The 25,275-nt window shown below is 37.8% G+C and overlaps 1 protein-coding gene across 1 annotated transcript in view; it reads left to right on the top strand.

The window, feature by feature from the left end:
- The window catches only part of DGKQ (diacylglycerol kinase theta), a 539,130-nt gene extending 516,079 nt beyond the window's left edge, over positions 1–23,051 (top strand). Inside the window, exon 23 of the mRNA XM_053702740.1 lies at positions 18,659–23,051. Coding sequence (XP_053558715.1) covers positions 18,659–18,760 — 102 coding nt within the window. The 3' untranslated portion in view covers positions 18,761–23,051. The remainder of the gene's footprint in view (positions 1–18,658) is intronic.
- The last annotated feature ends 2,224 nt before the right edge of the window (positions 23,052–25,275 follow it).

The raw sequence follows: 25,275 nt of genomic DNA, 5'->3' as shown, positions 1-25,275 counted from the left end.
GGCTTTCTACAAACATGTAGATGAGTGTCCTGGGGTAAGTAAGTCTTATTTTCTGTGACACTCTAAGCTATGGTTGGGCACTTTATTTATAAAGTTCTAAATATATGTATTCAAACATTTATTTGCCTTGACTCAGAATGTTCAACTTTCCTTATTTTCAGACAGTCAGTTTCATATTTGGGATTATGCATTGAATTATCATATTTTTCTTACCTCAAAAATTTGACTTTTTTCCCTGTGGGCTGTTAGGCTCGCGGGGGCTGAAAATGCTTCATTTTATTGCGTCATTCTTGGCGCGGACTTTTTTGGCGCAAAAATTCTTTTCCGTTTCCGGCGTCATACGTGTCGCCGGAAGTTACGTCATTTTTTTGACGTTATTTTGCGCCAAAAATGTCGGCGTTACGGATGTGGCGTCATTTTTGGCGCCAAAAGCATTTAGGCGCCAAATAATGTGGGCGTCTTATTTGGCGCTAAAAAATATGGGCGTCGCTTTTGTCTTCACATTATTTCAGTCTCATTTTTCATTTGCTTCTGGTTGCTAGAAGCTTGATATTTGGCATTCTTTCCCATTCCTGAAACTGTCTTATAAGGAATTTGATCTATTTTGCTTTATATGTTGTTTTTTCTCTTACATATTGCAAGATGTCTCACGTTGCATCTGAGCCAGAAGATACTACAGGAAAATCACTGCCTGCTGGATCTACCAAAGCTAAGTGTATCTGCTGTAAATTTTTGGTAGCTATTCCTCCAGCTGTTGTTTGTAATAATTGTCATGACAAACTTGTTAAAGCAGATAATATTTCCTTTAGTAATGTACCATTGCCTGTTGCAGTTCCCTCAACATCTAAGGTGCAGAATGTTCCTGATAACATAAGAGATTTTGTTTCTGAATCCATAAAGAAGGCTTTGTCTGTTATTTCTCCTTCTAGTAAACGTAAAAAGTCTTTTAAATCTTCTCTCTCTACAGATGAATTTTTAAATGAACACCATCATTCTGATTCTTTGGACTCTTCTGGTTCAGAGGATTCTATCTCAGAGATTGATGCTGATAAATCTTCATATTTATTTAAGATGGAATTTATTCGCTCTTTACTTAAAGAAGTACTAATTGCTTTAGAAATAGAGGATTCTAGTCCTCTTGATACTAATTCTATACGTTTGGATAAGGTTTTTAAAGCTCCTGCGGTTATTCCAGAAGTTTTTCCTGTTCCTAATGCTTTTTCTGCAGTGATTTCCAAAGAATGGGATAAATTGGGTAATTCATTTACTCCTTCTAAACGTTTTAAGCAATTATATCCTGTTCCGCCTGACAGGTTAGAATTTTGGGACAAAATCCCTAAAGTTGATGGGGCTATTTCTACCCTTGCTAAACGTACTACCATTCCTACGTCAGATGGTACCTCGTTTAAGGATCCTTTAGATAGAAAAATTGAATCCTTTCTAAGAAAAGCTTATCTGTGTTCAGGTAATCTTCTTAGACCTGCTATATCATTGGCTGATGTTGCTGCAGCTTCAACTTTTTGGTTGGAAACCCTAGCGCAACAAGTAGCAAATCGTGATTCTCATGATATTATTATTCTTCTTCAGCATGCTAATAATTTTATCTGTGATGCCATTTTTGATATTATTAGAGTTGATGTTAGGTTTATGTCTCTAGCTATCTTAGCCAGAAGAGCTTTATGGCTTAAGACTTGGAATGCTGATATGGCTTCTAAATCAACTCTACTTTCCATTTCTTTCCAGGGAAACAAATTATTTGGTTCTCAGTTGGATTCTATTATTTCAACTGTTACTGGTGGGAAAGGAACTTTTTTACCACAGGATAAAAAATCTAAAGGTAAAAACAGGGCTAACAATAGTTTTCGTTCCTTTCGTTTCAACAAAGAACAAAAGCCTGATCCTTCGTCCTCAGGAGCAGTTTCAGTTTGGAAACCATCTCTAGTCTGGAATAAATCCAAGCCTGCTAGAAAGGCAAAGCCTGCTTCTAAGTTCACATGAAGGTACGGCCCTCATTCCAGTTCAGCTGGTAGGGGGCAGGTTACGTTTTTTCAAAGAAATTTGGATCAGTTCTGTTCACAATCTTTGGATTCAGAGCATTGTTTCAGAAGGGTACAGAATTGGTTTCAAGATGAGACCTCCTGCAAAGAGATTTTTTCTTTCCCGTGTCCCAGTAAATCCAGTGAAAGCTCAAGCATTTCTGAATTGTGTTTCAGATCTAGAGTTGGCTGGAGTAATTATGCCAGTTCCAGTTCCGGAACAGGGGATGGGGTTTTATTCAAATCTCTTCATTGTACCAAAGAAGGAGAATTCCTTCAGACCAGTTCTGGATCTAAAATTATTGAATCGTTATGTAAGGATACCAACGTTCAAGATGGTAACTGTAAGGACTATATTGCCTTTTGTTCAGCAAGGGAATTATATGTCCACAATAGATTTACAGGATGCATATCTGCATATTCCGATTCATCCAGATCATTTTCAGTTCCTGAGATTCTCTTTTCTAGACAAGCATTACTAATTTGTGGCTCTACCGTTTGGCCTTGCTACAGCTCCAAGAATTTTCACAAAGATTCTCGGTGCCCTTCTGTCTGTAATCAGAGAACAGGGTATTGTGGTATTTCCTTATTTGGACGATATCTTGGTACTTGCTCAGTCTTTACATTTAGCAGAGTCTCATACGAATCGACTTGTGTTGTTTCTTCAAGATCATGGTTGGAGGATCAATTTACCAAAAAGTTTTTTGATTCCTCAAACAAGGGTAACCTTTCTGGGTTTCCAGATAGATTCAGTGTCCATGACTCTGTCTTTAACAGACAAGAGACGTCTAAAATTGATTACAGCTTGTCGAAACCTTCAGTCACAATCATTCCCTTCGGTAGCCTTATGCATGGAAATTCTAGGTCTTATGACTGCTGCATCGGACGCGATCCCCTTTGCTCGTTTTCACATGCGACCTCTTCAGCTCTGTATGCTGAACCAATGGTGCAGGGATTACACGAAGATATCTCAATTAATATCTTTAAAACCGATTGTTCGACACTCTCTAACGTGGTGGACAGATCACCATCGTTTAATTCAGGGGGCTTCTTTTGTTCTTCCGACCTGGACTGTAATTTCAACAGATGCAAGTCTCACAGGTTGGGGAGCTGTGTGGGGATCTCTGACGGCACAGGGAGTTTGGGAATCTCAGGAGGTGAGATTACCGATCAATATTTTGGAACTCCGTGCAATTTTCAGAGCTCTTCAGTTTTGGCCTCTTCTGAAGAGAGAATCGTTCATTTGTTTTCAGACAGACAATGTCACAACTGTGGCATACATCAATCATCAAGGAGGGACTCACAGTCCTCTGGCTATGAAAGAAGTATCTCGAATTTTGGTTTGGGCGGAATCCAGCTCCTGTCTAATCTCTGCGGTTCATATCCCAGGTGTAGACAATTGGGAAGCGGATTATCTCAGTCGCCAAACGTTGCATCCGGGCGAATGGTCTCTTCACCCAGAGGTATTTCTTCAGATTGTTCAAATGTGGGGGCTTCCAGAGATAGATCTGATGGCCTCTCATCTAAACAAGAAACTTCCCAGGTATCTGTCCAGATCCCGGGATCCTCAGGCGGAGGCAGTGGATGCATTATCACTTCCTTGGAAGTATCATCCTGCCTATATCTTTCCGCCTCTAGTTCTTCTTCCAAGAGTAATCTCCAAGATTCTGAGGGAATGCTCGTTTGTTCTGCTAATAGCTCCGGCATGGCCTCACAGGTTTTGGTATGCGGATCTTGTCCGGATGGCATCTTGCCAACCATGGACTCTTCCGTTAAGACCAGACCTTCTGTCGCAAGGTCCTTTTTTCCATCCGGATCTGAAATACTTAAACTTAAAGGTATGGAGATTGAACGCTTGATTCTTAGTCAAAGAGGTTTCTCTGACTCTGTGATTGATACTATGTTACAGGCTCGTAAATCTGTATCTAGAGAGATATATTATAGAGTCTGGAAGACTTATATTTCTTGGTGTCTTACTCATCATTTTTCTTGGTATTCTTTTAGAATTCCGAGAATATTACAATTTCTTCAGGATGGTTTAGATAAGGGTTTGTCCGCAAGTTCCTTGAAAGGACAAATCTCTGCTCTTTCTGTTCTTTTTCACAGAAAGATTGCTATTCTTCCTGATATTCATTGTTTTGTACAAGCTTTGGTTCGTATAAAACCTGTCATTAAGTCAATTTCTCCTCCATGGAGTTTGAATTTGGTTCTGGGAGCTCTTCAAGCTCCTCCGTTTGAACCTATGCATTCATTGGACATTAAATTGCTTTCTTGGAAAGTTTTGTTCCTTTTGGCCATCTCTTCTGCCAGAAGAGTTTCTGAATTATCTGCTCTTTCTTGTGAGTCTCCTTTTCTGATTTTTCATCAGGATAAGGCGGTGTTGCGAACTTCTTTTGAATTTTTACCTAAGGTTGTGAATTCCAACAACATTAGTAGAGAAATCGTGGTTCCTTCATTATGTCCTAATCCTAAGAATTCTAAGGAGAAATCGTTACATTCTTTGGATGTTGTTAGAGCTTTGAAATATTATGTTGAAGCTACTAAATCTTTCCGAAAGACTTCTAGTCTATTTGTCATCTTTTCTGGTTCTAGAAAAGGCCAGAAAGCTTCTGCCATTTCTTTGGCATCCTGGTTGAAATCTTTAATTCATCTTGCCTATGTTAATTCGGGTAAGACTCCGCCTCAGAGGATTACAGCTCATTCTACTAGGTCAGTTTCTACTTCCTGGGCGTTTAGGAATGAAGCTTCAGTTGATCAGATTTGCAAAGCAGCGACTTGGTCCTCTTTGCATACTTTTACTAAATTCTACCATTTTGATGTATTCTCTTCTTCTGAAGCAGTTTTTGGTAGAAAGGTACTTCAGGCAGTGGTTTCGGTTTGAATCTTCTGTTTATGTTTTTCATTAAACTTTATTTTGGGTGTGGATTATTTTCAGCAGGAATTGGCTGTCTTTATTTTATCCCTCCCTCTCTAGTGACTCTTGTGTGGAAAGATCCACATCTTGGGTATTCATTATCCCATACGTCACTAGCTCATGGACTCTTGTTAATTACATGAAAGAAAACATAATTTATGTAAGAACTTACCTGATAAATTCATTTCTTTCATATTAACAAGAGTCCATGAGGCCCACCCTTTTTTGTGGTGGTTATGATTTTTTGTATAAAGCACAATTATTCCAATTCCTTATTTTATATGCTTCGCACTTTTTTCTTATCACCCCACTTCTTGGCTATTCGTTAAACTGATTTGTGGGTGTGGTGAGGGGTGTATTTATAGGCATTTTAAGGTTTGGGAAACTTTGCCCCTCCTGGTAGGAATGTATATCCCATACGTCACTAGCTCATGGACTCTTGTTAATATGAAAGAAATGAATTTATCAGGTAAGTTCTTACATAAATTATGTTTTTTACCTCAGGACAAAAAGTCCAAGAGTAAAAACAGGCCTTCCCAACAAACTAGCTCTTACTCAGCTCATATGGCATGGTCTAATGTCTGGTATGACATTAGTGCAACCCCCACTCCAGACAAATTTCTGGTAGGCGGCAGATTAAAACTGTTTAGGGAGGCTTTGGAGAGATCTATTGCAGACATTTGTATGTGAAATTATATCTCGGGTGTACTGAATCAGGTTTTTTAATGTCATCCTCCCAATGGGAGATTACTACTGTCTCGAGTTGCCAGAAATTCATTATAGGCCAAGGCCTTTGTGACTTGTGTAGCAGATTTAATATTTTTTTATCCTACTTCATGTATTAGAACAGACTCAAAGTTTCTATTCCAACATCTTTATTGTTCCAAATAAAGAGGATACATTTAAATCTATGCTGATTTTCAAAATGCTAAATACATTTCTGAAAGTTCCAACTTTCAAGATGGAAATTATTTTTACTATTCTTCTGCAGAATGGTAAACATATATCTACCATCCACTTATATTTGCATATTCCCATTCACAGGGAACATAGAAAGTTTCCAAGGTTTACCTTTCTAGACCGGCATTACTAGTTTGTAGCTCTTCCATTTGGTCTTGCCACAGTCCCAAGGATATTTACTATGGTCCTGGTAATGGTGGTACGAGCTCAAGGAATCTCAGTAGCTCCCCATATAGACAACATTCTAATGCCGGTGTCCTCTCTTCAGCAAGCTGTGAATTACACAGAAGCTGTCCTTTAACAGCTTTGCAGTTATGTTTGGAGTATCAATCTGCCAAACAGTTCTTTGACACCTTCAACTCTATGTGCTTCTTATATGCAATCATATACTCAGTGTCTATGTTCCTGTCTTTGACAGATCAAAGCAGGGACAAACTACAATGGGCATTTACTTGACTTCAGCACACTGCTTCCTTCAGTTGCTCAATACTATGAAGCTGTCAATTTCTGCATTTTTCTCTACTTTGGTAATATAATGGGAACTGTCTCAAAGGATCTTACTAGATCAAGAGACAAACTAGTCCCTAGCACGGAGGCAGAATCACCAATCCTTTGTCCAGTGGGCATTCTTCCTTCGGCCAGTGAGAACTGTGATCACAGCAGAGGTCTACCTATGAGGTTGGGGGTGATTTGGGGGACTGTTAAAGCGCAGGGAGTTTGATCTCCTCGGGAGGCGAAGATACCAATTAATATCCTGAAACTCTGGGCAATCTTCATAGCTCTACAGAGTTAACCCAGCCTCAGGCAAGAATCTTTTATCCAATTTCAGTCAGACAATGTTACATCAGTAGTTTACATTAATCATGTAAATGATCCCTAGTGATGAGGGAAGTATCCCAAATGGTGAAATGCCATCATTGCTTGATTTTGGTCATTCACATTCTGAGAGTGAACAATTGGTGCTGTAGATTTTCATTTGTCAACACCTTCACCCGGGAGAGAGGTTTTTGAACCAGGAGGTGTTCTACCAGATAGCGAGGAAATGGGGTTTGCTGGTCATAGATCTCATGGCTTCTTGACTGGATCACAAGTGACCCCATAAGTGTGCCAAGTTTCGGGATCCTAAAGTAGATCTGTTAAATGCCCTAATAGTTCCCTGGTCTTTCAGTCTAATATACATTATCTGTCCATTTGTCTTCCTTCATTTGAGTGATAGCAAAAACATGCATTAGTGATTATGACTGCTCCATTTTGGCTTTGCAGGACTTGGTATGTGGACCTGATTCAAATGACCTCTTGCCCGCCTTGGTGGCTCCCTCTCAGAAGAGACCTTTTTTCATCAGGACCTCAAAACTCTAGCTTTGATGGCTTGACGAATGAACACTTAAACATGAAACAAACCATTTTTCAGATAGAGCATACTTTTTAAACAACTTTCTATTATTAATTTAGCTTAAATTCCTTTGTTGAAGGAGCACCAATGTGCTACTGGGACCTAGCTGATCACATCAGTAAGCCAATGACAAGAGGCATATATGTGCAGCCACCAATCAGCAGCTAGCTCCCGGATCCTGAGCCTACCTATGTATGCTTTTCAACCAAGGTTACCAAGAAAACAAAGCAAATTAGATAATAGAAGTAAATTGGAAATTTGCTTAAAATTATATGCTCTATCTGATTCATAAAATAATTTTTTTGGCTAACAGAAGGTTATCCGATTAATGTAATTGAGGGTCCAGAAAGCCTATTATCAGGCATATCTATCATAAGGTATGTTTTGGGCCTGGTGCACTAAAAAAAGAATACCATTGGAATTCTTTTTAAATTCCTAGAGTTCTGGAGTTTCTTCAGGACAGTCTGGAGAAGGGTTTATCAGACAGTTCTCTTAAGGGTCAGATTATATACGTATATGTTCTGTACCACAAGATTTCCAAAATTCCTGATGTTCAGGCTTGATTGGAATTAAGCTGGTAATTTGACCAGTTATTCCTCCTTGGAGCCTTAATCTGGTTTTGAGGGTTCTTCAAGCCCCCCTCCATTTGAACCCATGCAAGGGATGGACCCTCAGCTTTTGTCCTGGAAGGTGCTTTCCACTTTTGTCTGCAACAAGGGTTTCTAAACTTTTTGATTTGTCTTTGCAAGCCTCTTTTTTTTTTTTTTTAATCAGGATAAGGCTTTGCTACAAACAAGTTATTGTTGACTTACTAAGTTTGTATCTGCAAATACTATTAAACATGATATTGTAGTTCCTTTCTTGTGCTGGGCTCCTAAAAACTCAAAAGAGCAACATCTTCACAACGTTGATCTGGTAACTGTTATAGGGATAGGTGCTCCTTTAGTAAAAACAAATCTGATAAATCAAAGTAAGCATAAAAGAAATAGATTATGTTAAAAACAGAAAACAATATACTTACGCCTAGATTTAGAGTTCTGCGTTACCCGTCAAAAGCAGCATTAAGGGGTCCTAATGCTGCTTTTGGCCGCCCGCTGGTATTTAGAGTCAGGCAGGAAAGGGTCTAACGCTCATTTTCAAGCCGCGACTTTTCCATACCGCAGATCCCCTTACGCCAATTGCGTATCCTATCTTTTCAATGGGATATTCCTAACGCCGGTATTTAGAGTCTTGGCTGAAGTGAGCAGTAGACCCTCTACCGACAAGACTCCAGCTGCAGAAAAAAGTCAGTAGTTAAGAGCTTTATGGGTTAACGCCGGTTTATAAAGCTCTTAAGTACAGTGCTCTAAAGTACACTAACACCCATAAACTACCTATGTACCCCTAAACCGAGGTCCCCCCACATCGCCGCCACTATAATAAATATTTTTAACCCCTAATCTGCCGACCGCACACCGCCGCCACCTACATTATCCCTATGAACCCCTAATCTGCTGCCCCTAACATCGCCGACACCTACATAATATTTATTAACCTCTAATCTGCCCCCCCCCCCAACGTCGTCGCTAACTAATTACACTTATTAACCCCTAATCTGCCGACCGGACCTCGCCGCCACTATAATAAATGTATTAACCCCTAAACCGCCGCACTCCCGCCTCGCAAACACTATAATAAATAGTATTAACTCCTAATCTGCCCTCCCTAACATCGCCGCCACCTAACTTCAAGTATTAACCCCCTATCTGCCAACCGGACTTCACCGCTACTCTAATAAAGTTATTAACCCCTAAAGCTAAGTCTAACCCTAATACCCCCCTAAATTAAATATAATTTTAATCTAACAAAATAAATTAAATCTTATTAACTAAAGTATTCCTATTTAAAGCTAAATACTAACCTGTAAAATAAACCCTAATATAGCTGCAATATAACAAATAATTATATTGTAGCTATTTTAGGATTTATATTTATTTTACAGGCAACTTTGTATTTATTTTAACTAGGTACAATAGCTATTAAATAGTTATTAACTATTTAATAGCTACCTAGTTAAAATAATTACAAAATTACCTGTAAAATAAATCCTAACCTAAATTACAATTAAACCTAACACTACACTATCAATAAATTAATTAAATAAATTACCTACAATTACATACAATTAAATAAACTAAACTAAATTACAAAAAACAAACAAACACTAAATTGCAAAAAATAAAAAAAGATTACAAGAATATTAGGCTAATTACACCTACTCTAATCCCCCTAATAAAATAAAAAAGCCCCCCAAAATAATAAAGGTCCCTACCCTATTCTAAATTAAAAAGTAACCAGCTCTTTTACCAGCCCTTAAAAGGGCTTTTTGCGGGGCATGCCCCTAAGTAATCAGCTCTTTTGCCTGTAAAAAAAAAAAAAATACAACCCCCCCCAACATTAAAACCCACCACCCACATACCCCTACTCTAACCCACCCAAACCCCCCTTAAATAAACCTAACACTACTCCCCTGAAGATCTCCCTACCTTGAGTCGTGTTCACCCAGCCGGGCACCGATGGACCAAAAGTGGACATCCGGAGCGGCAGAAGTCTTCATTCAAGCGGCATCTTCTATCTTCATCCATCCGGAGCGGAGCCATCTTCTTCCAGCGGACGCGGATCCATCCTCTTCAACCGACGCCTACTCGCCGAATGAAGGTTCCTTTAAATGACGTCATCCAAGATGGCGTCCCTCGAATTCCGATTGGCTGATAGGATTCTATCAGCCAATCAGAATGAAGGTTGGAAAAATCTGATTGGCTGATTAAATCAGCCAATCAGATTGAGCTTGCATTCTATTGGCTGATCGGAACAGCCAATAGAATGCGAGCTCAATCTGATTGGCTGATTAAATCAGCCAATCGGATTGAACTTGAATCAGATTTTTCCTACCTTAATTCCGATTGGCTGATAGAATCCTATCAGCCAATCGGAATTCGAGGGATGCCATCTTGGATGACGTCATTTAAAGGAACCTTCATTCGGTAGGTGTCGGTTGAAGAGGATGGATCCACGTCGGCTGGAAGAAGATGGCTCGGCTCCGCTCCGGAAGGATGAAGATAGAAGATGCCGCTTGGATGAAGATGTCTGCCGGTCCGGATGTCCTCTTCTGCCCGGATAGGATGAAGACGTCTGCCGCTCCGGATGTCCTCTTTTGGTCCATCGGTGCCCGGCTGGGTGAACACGACTCAAGGTAGGGAGATCTTCAGGGGGGCAGTGTTAGGTTTATTTAAGGGGGGTTTGGGTTAGAGTAGGGGTATGTGGGTGGTGGGTTTTAATGTTGGGGGGGTTGTATTTTTTTTTACAGGCAAAAGAGCTGATTACTTAGGGGCATGCCCCGCAAAAAGCCCTTTTAAGGGCTGGTAAAAGAGCTGGTTACTTTTTAATTTAGAATAGGGTAGGGACCTTTATTATTTTGGGGGGCTTTTTTATTTTATTAGGGGGCTTAGAGTAGGTGTAATTAGCCTAATATTCTTGTAATCTTTTTTTTGTAATTTAGTTTAGTTTATTTAATTGTATGTAATTGTAGGTAATTTATTTAATTAATTTATTGATAGTGTAGTGTTAGGTTTAATTGTAACTTAGGTTAGGATTTATTTTACAGGTCATTTTGTAATTATTTTAACTAGGTAGCTATTAAAAAGTTAATAACTATTTAATAGCTATTGTACCTAGTTAAAATAAATACAAAGTTGCCTGTAAAATGAATATAAATCCTAAAATAGCTACAATATAATTATTCGTTATATTGTAGCTATATTAGGGTTTATTTTACAGGTAAGTATTTAGTTTTAAATAGGAATACTTTAGTTAATAAGATTTAATTTATTTTGTTAGATTAAAATTATATTTAATTTAGGGGGGTGTTAGGGTTAGACTTAGCTTTAGGGGTTAATACATTTATTAGAGTAGCGGTGAGGTCCGGTCGGCAGATTAGGGGTTAATACTTGAAGTTAGGTGGCGGCGACGTTGGGGGGGGGGGGCAGATTAGGGGTTAATACTATTTATTATAGTGTTTGTGAGGCGGGAGTGCGGCGGTTTAGGGGTTAATAACTTTATTATAGTATCGGCGAGGTCCGGTCGGCAGATTAGGGGTTAATAAGTGTAGGTAAGGTAGCGGCGACATGGGGGGGGCAGATTAGGGGTTAATACTATTTATTATAGTGTTTGCGAGGCGGGAGTGCGGCGGTTTAGGGGTTAATAACTTTATTAGAGTAGCGGTGAGGTCCGGTCGGCAGATTAGGGGTTAATAAGTGTAGGTAAGGTAGCGGCGACGTTGGGGGGGCAGATTAGGGGTTAATAAATATAATATAGGGGTCGGCGGTGTTAGGGGCAGCAGATTAGGGGTACATAGGTATAATGTAGGTTGTGGCATTGTCTGGAGCGGCAGATTAGGGGTTAATAATATAATGCAGGTGTCAGCGATAGCGGGGGCGGCAGATTAGGGGTTAATGAGTGTAAGGTTAGGGGTGTTTAGACTCAGGGTTCATGTTAGGGTGTTAGGTGCAGACTTAGAAAGTGTTTCCCCATAGGAAACAATGGGGCTGCGTTGGGAGCTTAACGCTGCTTTTTTGCAGGTGTTAGGTTTTTTTTCATCCCAAACTGCCCCATTGTTTCCTATGGGGGAATCGTGCATGAGCACGTTTTGCCAGCTTACTGCTACCGTAAGCAACGCTGGTATTGAGGGTTGAAGTGGCGGTTCATTCGGCTCAACGCACCCTTTTTGGAGCCTAACGCAGCCCTTCAGACAACTCTAAATACCAGCGTTGTCTTAAGGGTGCGTTGGGAAAAAAAGCTGAGTTAGCTACGCGGGTCTTTACCGACAAAACTCTAAATCTAGCCGTTAGTTTCTTGCAAAATTAATACTTATACATTCTCAGTGTAGCCACTGCCCTCAGGCAGAAGAGAGCAGACGTGCATTCACTAAGCCAGCTCAAGTTACTCTAAAAGATGTATTCCTAGATAAGACTTCCTGTAGAGACTCCAGCCCCCTTTTTGGGGCAGTGGCAGCAAGTAAAGGAGCCTGCACAAATGAAGTAAAAAAAAAAGGTAAAATCCTTTTAAAATGATTTCTATTAAATATACCCCACTGCTGAGTTTTTTTTTCTTTATTACAATAATGAAGCAGACTGTTTTATACCCTTTTAAGTTCTATGTGGTAGCCATGTAAACCTTTAGACTCTCTTCTCCCTTGTTCGTCCATTTCTCTGGGTCACAAAGCTACAGCAGTTACTTTACTTTAGCTGCTTAGCTTCAAGGGATATGAAATAAAAAAAATGTATTTCATGATTCAGATAGAGGCCTCTATTTATCAAGCTGTCAACCGCAAATACGCTGGAATTCCGCTGATTCGCTGTAGTTATCAAGCCCTACAGACCGGCAAAAGTAGAATCTAGTGACATAATTTACGATCCGCCGGACTCAGTCCGACACAGATCGATGGTTATGTCACTCCAGATGTTCCGAACGCAAGTTCGGCACAATATGACTACTTTTGGAAGTTATCAAAGAACAACCAGGTACGCTCGCCACTATTCCGGCCCAGCGTACCTGGTGTTCAATCCGCCGCCCTGGAGGCGGCGGATCCCATAGGAATCAATGGGAGTCTGACAGCAGCGAGAGCTCATGTTCGCTGCTGCCCGATATCCCATTGATTTCTATGGGAAGTGTCTGCACCTAACACCCTAACATGTACCCCGAGTCTAAACACCCCTAATCTGCCCCCCCTACACCGCCGCCACCTACTTTATACTTATTAACCCCTAAACCGCCGCCTTGACACCGCCGCCACCTACATTATACGTATTAACCCCTAAATCACCGCTCCCGGACCCCGCCGCAACTAAATAAAATGTTTAACCCCTGAACCGCCGCTCCCGGACCCCGCTGCCACCTACATTGTACCTATTAACCCATAATCTGCCACCCCCTATATAAAGTTATTAACCCCTATCCTGCCGATCCCGGACCCCGCCGCAAATAAAATAATTGTTTAACCCCTAAACCGCCGCTCCCGGAGCCCGCCGCCACCTACATTACATTTATTAACCCCTATCCTGCCCCTCCCCACACCGCCGCCACTATATTAAATTATTTAACCCCTAAACCTAAGTCTAACCCTATCCCTAACACCCCCCTAACTTAAATATTATTTAAATTAATCTAAATAAATATTCCTATAATTAAATAAATTAATCCTATTTAAAACTAAATACTTACCTATAAAATAAACCCTAAGATAGCTACAATGTAACTAATAGTTACATTGTAGCTTTTTTAGGGTTTATTTTTATTTTACAGGCAACTTTGTATTTATTTTAACTAGGTACAATAGCTATTAAATAGTTATTAACTATTTAATAGCTACCTAGCTAAAATAAATACAAAATGACCTGTAAAATAAATCCTAACCTAAGTTACAATTACACCTAACACTACACTATCATTAAATAAATTAAATTAATTAAATACAATTATCTACAATTAAATTAAAATAACTAAAATTAACTAAAGTACAAAAAAAAAACCTCTAAATTACAGAAAATAAAAAAAGAAGTTTAAACTAATTACACCTAATCTAAGCCCCCTAATAAAATAAAAAAGCCCCCCAAAATAATAAAATTCCCTTCCCTAAACTAAATTACAAATAGCCCTTAAAAGGGCCTTTTGCGGGGCATTGCCCAAAGTAATCAGTAAATGTAATACAAGGTGGCGCAACTTAGCTTGCTATTCCCAAAGTGTAAATATCAATAGTTATAATTGCTTAGACGTTGCGGGTCAGTTATACACACCAATATCTGTATGCTCCTATTAGCAAATATATATATACACACAATGAAAAAATAAAATGCAATTTATTGTTTATATGATTTAAAAACATAAAATCTGCAATAAGCAAGATCGTCAAAACATAACATATATATGTAATTTATAAAACTAGACACTGTCAAAAATCAATAAAAATAAAACTCTATCGTTTCTCGAATATATCCAAAATTATATAGATTGTTACTGTTAGAGTCCAACAATGTAACTAACAAAAATTGGCAACAATTCTAGATAAACTGCCTGCTTGAGGATATCAGAACTTAATTGTTATATGTAACAACTATATAGTCTTAATCCAATACTTAAAAAGCTCTTGGGGTGTAGTATGGCGATCAGCCAGATGGCTATGAATACAATGAATAGAAAATGTTATTATTTGTTTAGGCAAGTTTGCCCGATGTTACCTTATAGTGTTTCTGTGTGAACACACTATTTGTGGTAAGTCCGGGATGAAAGGTTCTCCCAAAGCACTCCGTTGAGAATTATGCTTTAAGTGCCGGTAAGTAGTGTACTCCGTTCTGTGCTGAGTAATTCTTTGCCGGTCTTTGGTTTTTGTGATGATGACTTGCTGTTAAGAGCCTGCTCACCATACTACACCCCAAGAGCTTTTTAAGTATTGGATTAAGACTATAGTTGTTACATATAACAATTAAGTTCTGATATCCTCAAGCAGGCAGTTTATCTAGAATTGTTGGCAATTTTTGTTACATTTTTGGACTCTAACAGTAACAATCTATATAATTTTGGATATATTCGAGAAACGATAGTTTTATTTTTACTGATTTTTAACAGACACCGGTGTCCAGTTTTATAATTTACATATATATGTTACGTTTTGACGATCTTGCTTATTGCAGATTTTATGTTTTTAAATCATATAAACAATAAATTGCATTTTATTTTTTCATTGTGTGTATATATATATTTGCTAATAGGAGCATACAGATATTGGTGTGTATAATTGACCCGCAACGTCTAAGCAATTATAACTATTGATATTTATACTTTGGGAATAGCAAGCTAAGTTGCGCCACCTTATATTACATTTACTTTGAAACTTTTGGGATAACGTTTTAAAAGGTGAGCTACATTCCCTACCTATCCCACAGTCTAATCCTTTTTTGTATTTCCCAAAGTAATCAGCTCTTTTACCTGTAAAAAAAAGAAATACAACCCTCCCCAACATTAAAACCCACCACCCACACCCAACCTTACTCTAAAACCCACCTAATCCCCCCTTAAAAAAACCTAACACTACCCCATTGAAGATCACCCTACCTTGAGACGTCTTCACCCAGCCGGGCACAAGTCTTCATCCGATCCGGCCAGAAGTCTTCATCGAATCCGGGCAGAAGAGGTCCTCCAAGCAGCAGAAGTCTTCATCCAAGCGGCATCTTCTATCTTCAATCAACCGGAGCGGAGCAGGTCCATCTTCAATCCAGCCGATGCAGAGCCATCCTCTTCAAACGATGTCCTAACACTGAATGAAGGTTCCTTTAAATGACGTCATCCAAGATGGCGTCCCTTGAATTCCGATTGGCTGATAGGATTCTATTAGCCAATCGGAATTAAGTTAGGAAAAATCCGATTGGCTGATGCAATCAGCCAATAGGATTGACCTTGCATTCTATTGGCTGTTCCAATCAGCCAATACCTTAATTCCGATTGGCTGATAAAATCCTATCAGCCAATCGGAATTCACGGGACGCCATCTTAGATGACGTCATTTAAACTTAAGAACCTTCATTCAGTGCTAGGACGTCGTTTGAAGAGGATGGCTCCGCGTCGGCTGGATTGAAGATGGACCCGCTCCGCTCCGGTTGATTGAAGATAGAAGATGCTGCTTGGATGAAGACTTCTGCCGCTTGGAGGACCTCTTCTGCCCGGATTCAATGAAGACTTCTGCCCGGATTCGATGAAGACTTCTGGCCGGATCGGATGAAGACTTGTGCCCGGCTGGGTGAAGATGTCTCAAGGTAGGGTGATCTTCAATGGGGTAGTGTTAGGTTTTTTTAAGGGGGGATTGGGTGGGTTTTAGAGTAAGGTTGGGTGTGGGTGGTGGGTTTTAATGTTGGGGGGGGGGTGTATTTCTTTTTTTTACAGGTAAAATAGCTGAATACTTTGGGGCAATGCCCTGCAAAAGGCTCTTTTAAGGGCTATTTGTAATTTAGTTTAGGGTAGGGAATTTTATTATTTTGGGGTTTTTTTTTATTTTATTAGTGGGCTTAGATTAGGTGTAATTTGTTTAAACTTCTTTTTTTTATTTTCTGTAATTTAGAGGGTTTTTTTTGTACTTTAGTTAATTTTAGTTATTTTAATTTAATTTTAGGTAATTGTATTTAATTAATTTAATTTATTTAATGATAGTGTAGTGTTAGGTGTAATTGTAACTTAGGTTAGGATTTATTTTACAGGTAATTTTGTATTTATTTTAGCTAGGTAGCTATTAAATAGTTAATAACTATTTAATAGCTATTGTACCTAGTTAAAATAAATACAAACTTGCCTGTAAAATAAAAATAAACCCTAAGATAGATACAAATGTAACTATTAGTTATATTGTAGCTATCTTAGGGTTTATTTTATAGTATTTAGTTTTAAATAGGAATAATTTAGTTAATAATAGTAATTTTATTTAGATGTATTTAAATTATATTTGTTAGGGGGGTTTAGGGTTAGACTTAGGTTTAGGGGTTAATTCATTTAATATAGTGGCGGCGGTGTAGGGGGGGCAGGATAGGGGTTAATAAATGTAATGTAGGTGGCGGCGGGCTCTGGGTGCGGCGGTTTAGGGGTTAAACAATTTATTTATTTGCGGCGGGGTCCGGGATCGGCAGGATAGGGGTTAATAACTTTATGTAGGTGGTGGCGGTATAGGGGGCCGCAGATTAGGGGTTAATAGGTATATAATATATTTATTAGAGTTGCGGCGGGGCCCGGGAGCGGCGGTTTAGGGTTTAATATATTTATTAGAGTTGTCGCGGGGTCCGGGAGCGGCGGTTTAGGGGTTAATAAATTTATTTAGTTGCGGGGGGGTCCGGGGTTTAGGGGGTATAACTGTATAGTATAGTTTGGGTGCTTAGTAACAGGCTAGCAAGAAAGCTGTGAATAAGCCGATGAGCAGCGAGATCGATGACTGTTAGTTAACAACAGTCGCTGCTCATCGCACTGTACTTGGTGCGCGGCTTTTTGACAGCTTTCTTGATATATTTGGTGAACGTATTCAGGTCCGCGGCGGCGATGTTAGGCGAGCGTATTGGGGCCGGCGAATGCAGGAAAGTAGACGGCTTGTTAAATAGAGGCCAGAGCATGCGATTTTAAACAACTTTATAGTTTGTTTTTCTTCGTTGTTGAAAAGCAGGGATATATGCTTAGGAGCCAGCCCATTTCTGGAGCACTATATGGCAGCAGTTTTACAAGAATATTATCCATTTGAAAGAACACTAGATGGCAGCACTATTTCCTGCCATGTAGTACTCCAGATGCCTACCTAGGTATCTCTTGAAAACAGAATATCATGGGAACAAAGCAAATTTGATAATAGAAGTAAATTGGAAACTTTTTTTTCTTAAATCCTAAAGTTCTGTCTAAATAACAAAAAACATTTTTTGGTTTCATATCCCTTTAAGGCGGCCTCCTGATTGCATTACTGCTCTTTCCACTAGAGCCGTTTCTACTTCTTGGGCCTTCCATAATGAGGCCACCATAGACCAGATATGTAAGGAGACTGCTTGGTCTTCCTTGTCACTAAAGTATGACATTTTGACATGTGTGCCTCTTTAGAGGCTGCTTTTCCTTAATTGCCTTACCTGTATTGTCTCCCCTATTTCATGGTGGTCACGTGGACTTCGCTACATGGGTATAAAATCCCTCATGTGATATCTTGTGGACTCTCAACATCTTATGAAAGATAACAAAATGTATGCTTACCTGATAAATGAATATATTTTTATGATGGTGAAAATACACAATTAGTGCCCTTGTTTTCCTTTACAGCTGGCAGCAGAAGGGTTTTCTGTGCACTTTATTTAACCTGCTTTGTCCTTTACTACTTATAATAAGACGTTATGTCTTGCAGTCTCTGTAACCATCATATTTTTTTTTCTTTCATGATTCATAATCATTCATAATTCATAATTTTACTTCCATAATCAAATATGCCTTGTTCTTATGGTATTCTTTGTTAAAAAGCCTAGGTAGGTATAATGCATGTGTCTGGAGAATTTTATGGGAGAAAACACTGCTGCCACCTAGTGCTCTTGCAAATGTATAACATTGTTAAAATGATTCTTGCAAAACTACTTCCAAATAGTGCTTCAAACACGTGCACGTTCCTGAGCCTATCTACCTGCTATTCAACAACAGATACCAAGAGAACAAAGTAAATGTGAACTTTTTTAAAAATCTGAATCAATATAGAATTTTTTAGTGTTCAAGTTTAAGCAGCCGTTTAACATTTTTATTTGTACGTTCTCTATTTTATCCAAGGTTCACATGCTGAAGAAATCTAAACAAAAGCAAAAGAAAACATCCGGAAGCTCAAAAGAAACAAAAACAGAATCTGTTACATCTAATGACAATGGAAGCTAAGAATGCAGGATCTGCAATAAAAACTGAATATCAGAACCTCACAGTGAAACACTGCAAGTACTGACCACAAACAAAGAACTGATACCGACCTGCTGTGTCTAGAAAAGGACTCGTATAAATGAGAAGAAGAAAAAATCCTTCCACAATATAACTGTATTTTATTTCTCTGTATTATGCAGTGCTTGGCTCAGTTTGTTCCTGCAGAATCCACTTAATTTATTTTTTTCTTTCAATGTTGTTTTGTTAATATATATTCTTATCTGGGCAATAACCCTGTATTTCTCAATGCAGTCCCTTTGTTTAAAGGTTCTGAGTATAGTGCATGAGATCAAGTGATTCTTTTTCATGTAAAACAATAGCTTCTATATGCTCGAATGTAATAAATACGGCTTCCAAAATGAATGACAGAACAACGGTAGCAAACATGAAGCAAAATGTGAGAAATGGGGGGTGGTATTGCGTCAACGTGAACTGCTAAATGGCTCTCTGGTAACGTTGAGTGGAATGGTGTATATCACATATTTTACATACATGTAGAACTGATTCATATACAAAATGTTTCTGCCATCTAATTGATCATAATGTAATAGTTTATTTATTGAATGCTAAATGTATTTTTTAGCTGTCTTAGACTGTGTACCAATCCACAGTTCATAGAAATACGTTTTTTAAACGTAGCAACACAAGTTGATTTGTAAGCAATGATCAACAGCAAATTAATATTTTTCGTTAATTGTAAATATATTGGAGGAGACATTTTCACTAACAATTGTGCCAAGGATCACATGAAATAACTATTTTTGTTTGTTTTTTAAATCTTGCTGATGTTACATGAGTATATGTAATGCATATTGAATAGAATCAAACTTGTTTATTGTTTTAAATAGACAAATTTTAAAGTTTAGCGTTTAACAGGTAGCCCCTGACCAGATGTTTTGGTGTATGAGTATGTTAGGTCCAGAACATTTAACCCCTTCAGGACGGGGCAAGAGTTGAAGATCGGAACAAAGTTTCAATGAAAACTCTTGCTCTAAAAAGGAAATCATGTGATCTTTGATGTGATCACATGACTTCAATGCTGGGATTGACTCATGGGGAACTGCCTATGATGCTAGGCACGTCCCACAGTCAGATTTTTTTATTTGCTAAAGCAGGAGGGAGAAGGACGCCTTAAAACTAAGGCCGTTCCATCCTGTTTTAAAGGCGTTTTAAGCCAGCGCTTTTAAGGATAGCATGGAACATCCTTATGGTGTCTAGGGGTTGAGACACTCAGGCATTATTGCTGTCTTGTATATTATGCCTAAATGTGCATTTTTATCGGGCAGCTTAGGTTGCAGGTTTTGTGGTTATTTGTAGATGTATAATTTCATATTGTATTTAAAAATCTAGTTAATTTTACAAATTACATCTGGGGTGTTCTACGGGGATATTACAAATGAAACATTTTACGTCTGTGTAGAAAAACAATCTTTCAAGTACACTTATTTGGTGCAAACATGACATTCAAGTTCATATTGCAACAATATATATATATATATATATATATATATATCCATTTGTTCAAAATGCATAATGTTCTAGCTCAGTGTGAGTTTTTAATTGAAAGTTTTATTTTTGATGTGGTAACTGTCATAGTTAAATTGAATTATTTGGCATGAATTTAAAAAAGTACAGGTATATGTATATAAATATGGCATATTCTAAAAGTGCATGTTAAGAACCGTGAAAGGATAAAAAATGGCTAAACATTCTGCTGCTAAATAAAAATAATACTTAAATATGTAAAACATAATATTAAGAAAACATATGTTTGCTATCCTCTTTCATTATTCTTTAATAATTTAGTCTATGCTTTTCAATATTGTGTCTACTGAAAATGATTTAAAAGAATCCGTGTAAAACAAAGTAAGCAAATGAAGAGACAGAAACATTAAAGAGTAAAATATTGTATATCATGTCTAGAGTACAATATTTGTTATAAACATTGTGTTTTAAAGGACAGTGATGCCATTACTGGATTTAGCTATAGGTCATCACAGCTGTGTAAAGATCTCACATCTTCATATCCACATCTTGAGGTTTATTTTTTATTGTTTAAAAAGATAGATAATCTCTTTATTACCCATTTCCCAGTTTTGCATAATTAACACAGTTATATGAATATACGTTTTACCTCTGATTACCTTGTATCTAAGCTTCTGCAGACTACCTCCTTATTTCAGTTTTCTTTACAAACTTGCATTTTAGCCAATCTGTGCTGACTCATAAGTAACTACAAGGGAGTGAGCACAATGTTATCTATATGGCACACATGGACTATCGCTGTCTAGCTGTAAATAACTGTCGCAATGCACTGAGATAAGAGGCAGCCTTCAAGGGCTTAGAAATTTAGCATTTGAGCTTACCTAGGTTTAGTTTTCAACAAAGAATACCAAGAGAACAAAGCAAATTTGATTATAAAAGTAAACTGGAAAGTTGTTTAAAATTGCATGCCCTATCTGAATCATGAATGTTTAATATTGACTAGACTGTCCCTTTAAGTACAAGCAAAAGCATCTGCAGAATCATTTTTTTCAGTGAAGATAGTGGCTCAATCTTTTTAAACTATATATTTGGAGATGGACAATATATATATATATATATATCTATATCTTTTGGAATTATTGAAGCAATTGGATTTAACCACTTTAATATCATACATATAACATCATCATTAAGTGATAGAGACTGAGTTATAGATACTTTTTTTTTTTTTTTTTTAAGTTTGAATGTGCAATAAAATTGGTAGTAAAATAGGTCATAAAAAATAGAACATATACTTTTTATTTTTGTAAACACATTCTTAAAGAGAGGATTTCTATATCTAATCACCAAATATTTAGGCAATATATATGGGACATTTGATTTCTCTGTCTAATTATCATTCACTACCAAGATAAATGTGTGTGTGTGTATACATATATATAATGGAACAAAATAAGCTAGGGAAAACTGATGTAATACTCTTGAAGCATGTTTTCTGTGAATGCAACTTATAGATTTAATTAGATTTTTATAAAGTATATATATGTAATTTTTTATATTTATTGTAAAACAGTCTATAAATAAAAGTAGTTTGCTATATAAAAGGTAAGTATACAATTTTATAATTTAAATTCTAGAGATAAAATGTCTTGATTTTTCTGAATTAAAAGTTATTCATTTTTTACATGCAAAATTATTTTTTATCACAAAAATATTAAACAAGGCTATTCACATCTTTGCATCAATTATTTTAAGAAATGTTGTATAGCGGAATGTGGAAAACTACTTTGCCATTTTTTTCCCCCCAATTATTTTTTTTTTTTACTTAAGTCTGCATACTTCATAAAATAGTCAGATACATTTCTGATTTTACTATTGTAATGTATAAAGGAAAATTACTGATCATTTATAGATATCAGTTGTTTTCAGTGGGGAAAAAAAATTACTAGAACCAAATGTTTTTTGTGCACATTTTTAGATAAATGTATTCAAAAGTAATTTTACAATTAAAAATGTGTGACCATATTTGTAACACAAATTCAGAAAGGATACCAGAATGGGTCCCTTTGTTAGACTTAATATTTTCTACATTATTTATTTTTTAATTGCATTTCACCTTTAAATATTTGCTTAGTTTGGGATTTTTGCGGGAGGGCCATCCTGTCTCTATTATTTTGAAAAAAAGATGATTTATCCTCTAAAGTGAATATCTGTTGTTGCTCTTTAATAATTTATCATGGTTTACTACAGCCCATCTAGAAGTAGTAATAGGTGTTGCTTTTTTGTGAATATTGAAAATGAATGTGGTAATTTTAATGTCAGTTTTATGGCTGATTTCCAAACAAACTGAATATAATACAGTAAAAAGCATTCAGCTTCTAATATGAACTACTTAAGCATTGTCCATGGTGCCAAGGTTTTGTTAATAAATGTGTAAAAAAAATATTATGTCAGTTCAATTTAGATTTAATATTTTATGCCTCAAAATGAATATCAAAGTTTTATGTTTACTTGTGGTTTAATCTTGAAGATGGGGTTTTATTGGTGTATCTGATAATCTACCTGGCAATTTTGTTTTCTGAAATGTACATTTTTATATTAAAAATAGTTGTGTTATAGTTATTGGAAAAAAATATGTATATATTTTGCAACATATCTGTGTGTGTTCCTTGTTTAATTTGCACTGATTTGGATTCTGTATTTGAGTGTAAATGTTGTGATATTTTAGCACTAAGTTTTTGTGACAAATACAGTAATTTCATGTTAACTGTCTAAAGTTTTATTTTCCAAAGCAACATTTTTCTGTTCATCTTATTTATAATGACTTGGTAGCTGAAACTAATATTTTTTTTAAATTCAGAATGTTTTTTTCTTTTTCTATGTAAGGTTTTTATTTTATTTAAAAATAGCTATTTAAATGCCCAATGTCATTTATTCCAAAATAATCCTATTTTGTGGTCTTCAAGATTAATTCTATTAAAATTGGGTGTGCCTCACATTTTAGTTGGTCGAATAATCTGAGAATTTAGTCCAACACTTAAGATTTAAAGAGATTTTCTTCATAAATGGAAAGAGTCCACAGCTACATTCATTACTTTTGGGAAATAAGAACCTGGCCACCAGGGGGAGGCAAAGACACCCCAGCCAAAAGGCTTAAATACTCCTCCCACTTCCCTCATCCCCCAGTCATTTTTTCTCCCAGGAGGTTGGCAGAGAAGTGTCAGAAGTTTGTTTTCTTCTCTTATGGAGAGTAGTACTCTTCAACATGGGATGGGAGTTTTAAGTAATCCTGTCAGTCTCTCAGTGAGGGCTTGGATGAAAGTTAGAGTCCGGAGATGCAGGAAGAGTCTTTCTTGGAAACCATCCTGACTCATTTTAACAACTCCACAAGCAATCAGCGTTGTCTAACTTCGCTTCGCTGCCTGCTTCCTTCACTCAAGTCCATGGCGGAGGCGAGGCTACTATCCGTCACACTTGAAGGGCCGTGTTCATGTTCCACGGCATAGATTCCAGTAAGATTGTTTCATTTTACTTCTTCATAAATGTACTATAACTCATTTGTGCCTGTGAACTCACATGAAAAATACAGGGTCTCCTGTATACAGGAACTCCTTTAGTATCTTGGAATCAAGGGTTAATATCTTCTGAGGGGGATTATTGAACAGGGGGGGGGGTTTAATCATGTTTCATATGTGATTCAATCTGCTTATGTGTAGTGTTAACTGGGCTCATGGCTTTTTGTAACATAATGGCCTTTCGAAGTGACGCATCCTTATGGTTGGGCGTGCTTTTTTGGACTGTATGGTTCACCTTGTGACCGGGCGTGTTTACATTCTGGTCTCCCATTTCCGCATTCCTCACTGTGTGGCGACAGAGAATTCTAGTCTGCTGGTGTCTGGTTTATAGGAGGTGGTGAGTGCCCCAGCCTTTGTGGGTGTCAGGTGCCATTTCAATTGTTTTATATATAGTCCTTTTTTTGATATCCTTTATCCATTTATGGAGGATTCTGATGTTGAGATTTTTCACTCTCTGATTCAGATTCTTTGTCCTGTGACGAATGCAAATTGACCCCATTGACTCAGGTCAGTCAGTTATGTTCTTTAGGCCGTCCTAGAGCGCCTTGTTCCTCGGGCTCGGGGATTCAAGGGACTGCTGAGGGATGAGCCATCCGCCTCGGGGGGCCCTGTCCTCTGGGAGGCAAGTTCCCTACCGCTCCCTACTACACATAAGGGTAACCCAGGTTATGTGTTTTCCTCCTCGGAGGGTAGATTGTTCATCCTGGAGGTTGTGGCACGTTTTCGCTTTTATATACTTTTGGCGCTTGCTCGTCTACAAAGTCCAGATGTTTATTTGTGATTGTGATCGTGCCCAATTGCTCCAGGTCTCTTGGCCACTAGGGGGGCATGTGCAGTTCCCTGTTGGTGTAACTGTTCCTGAGTGTTGTGCCTTTCGTTATAGGCTGGCTCACCTTCGTGTTTTACTCAGACACATTTTTGAGCTTGACTACAACACAAATACAGTGGCACCACACCGGCAGCCTTTTCTTATATTAATATTAGCTGACATAAAACCATGTTCATGTCTACATATTTATTGTAGCAGAAAAGTTGGTGCTGTGCAGTGAGTAAATGTATTGGACAGAAAAGAGGAAGAGTTTGGGGACCCTATCCTTGGTTATGGGACTCATCAGTCTCCTTCGAATGGCTCACCTCGTTAGACAATGGGGGGATGAAGTAATCTCCTTTAAGCCTTGTTATCGAGATCCTTCCCAGTTTTGTTGAAAGAACAGGGTTTCTGATAGGCTGGTCCTGCGGATCTGTCTGTTCTTCTTGGGTGTTAACCCTCGGGTTGCCTGTTATTTTATTTTATCCGGTTAGGATGAATTTAATTTTATTTTTCATACTATGTTTCCTGCGGGAACTTAAAAATCTCTGGGATCGATACTCGCTGTTTACTTCTACAGAAGTTGTTTGGGACACGTTAGTCCCATG

The sequence above is a fragment of the Bombina bombina genome, chromosome 2 (assembly GCF_027579735.1).
Source record: "Bombina bombina isolate aBomBom1 chromosome 2, aBomBom1.pri, whole genome shotgun sequence".
NCBI lineage: Eukaryota > Metazoa > Chordata > Amphibia > Anura > Bombinatoridae > Bombina > Bombina bombina.
Note: the sequence above shows the minus strand (reverse complement) of the source record. Positions and strands in the feature narration are given on the sequence as shown.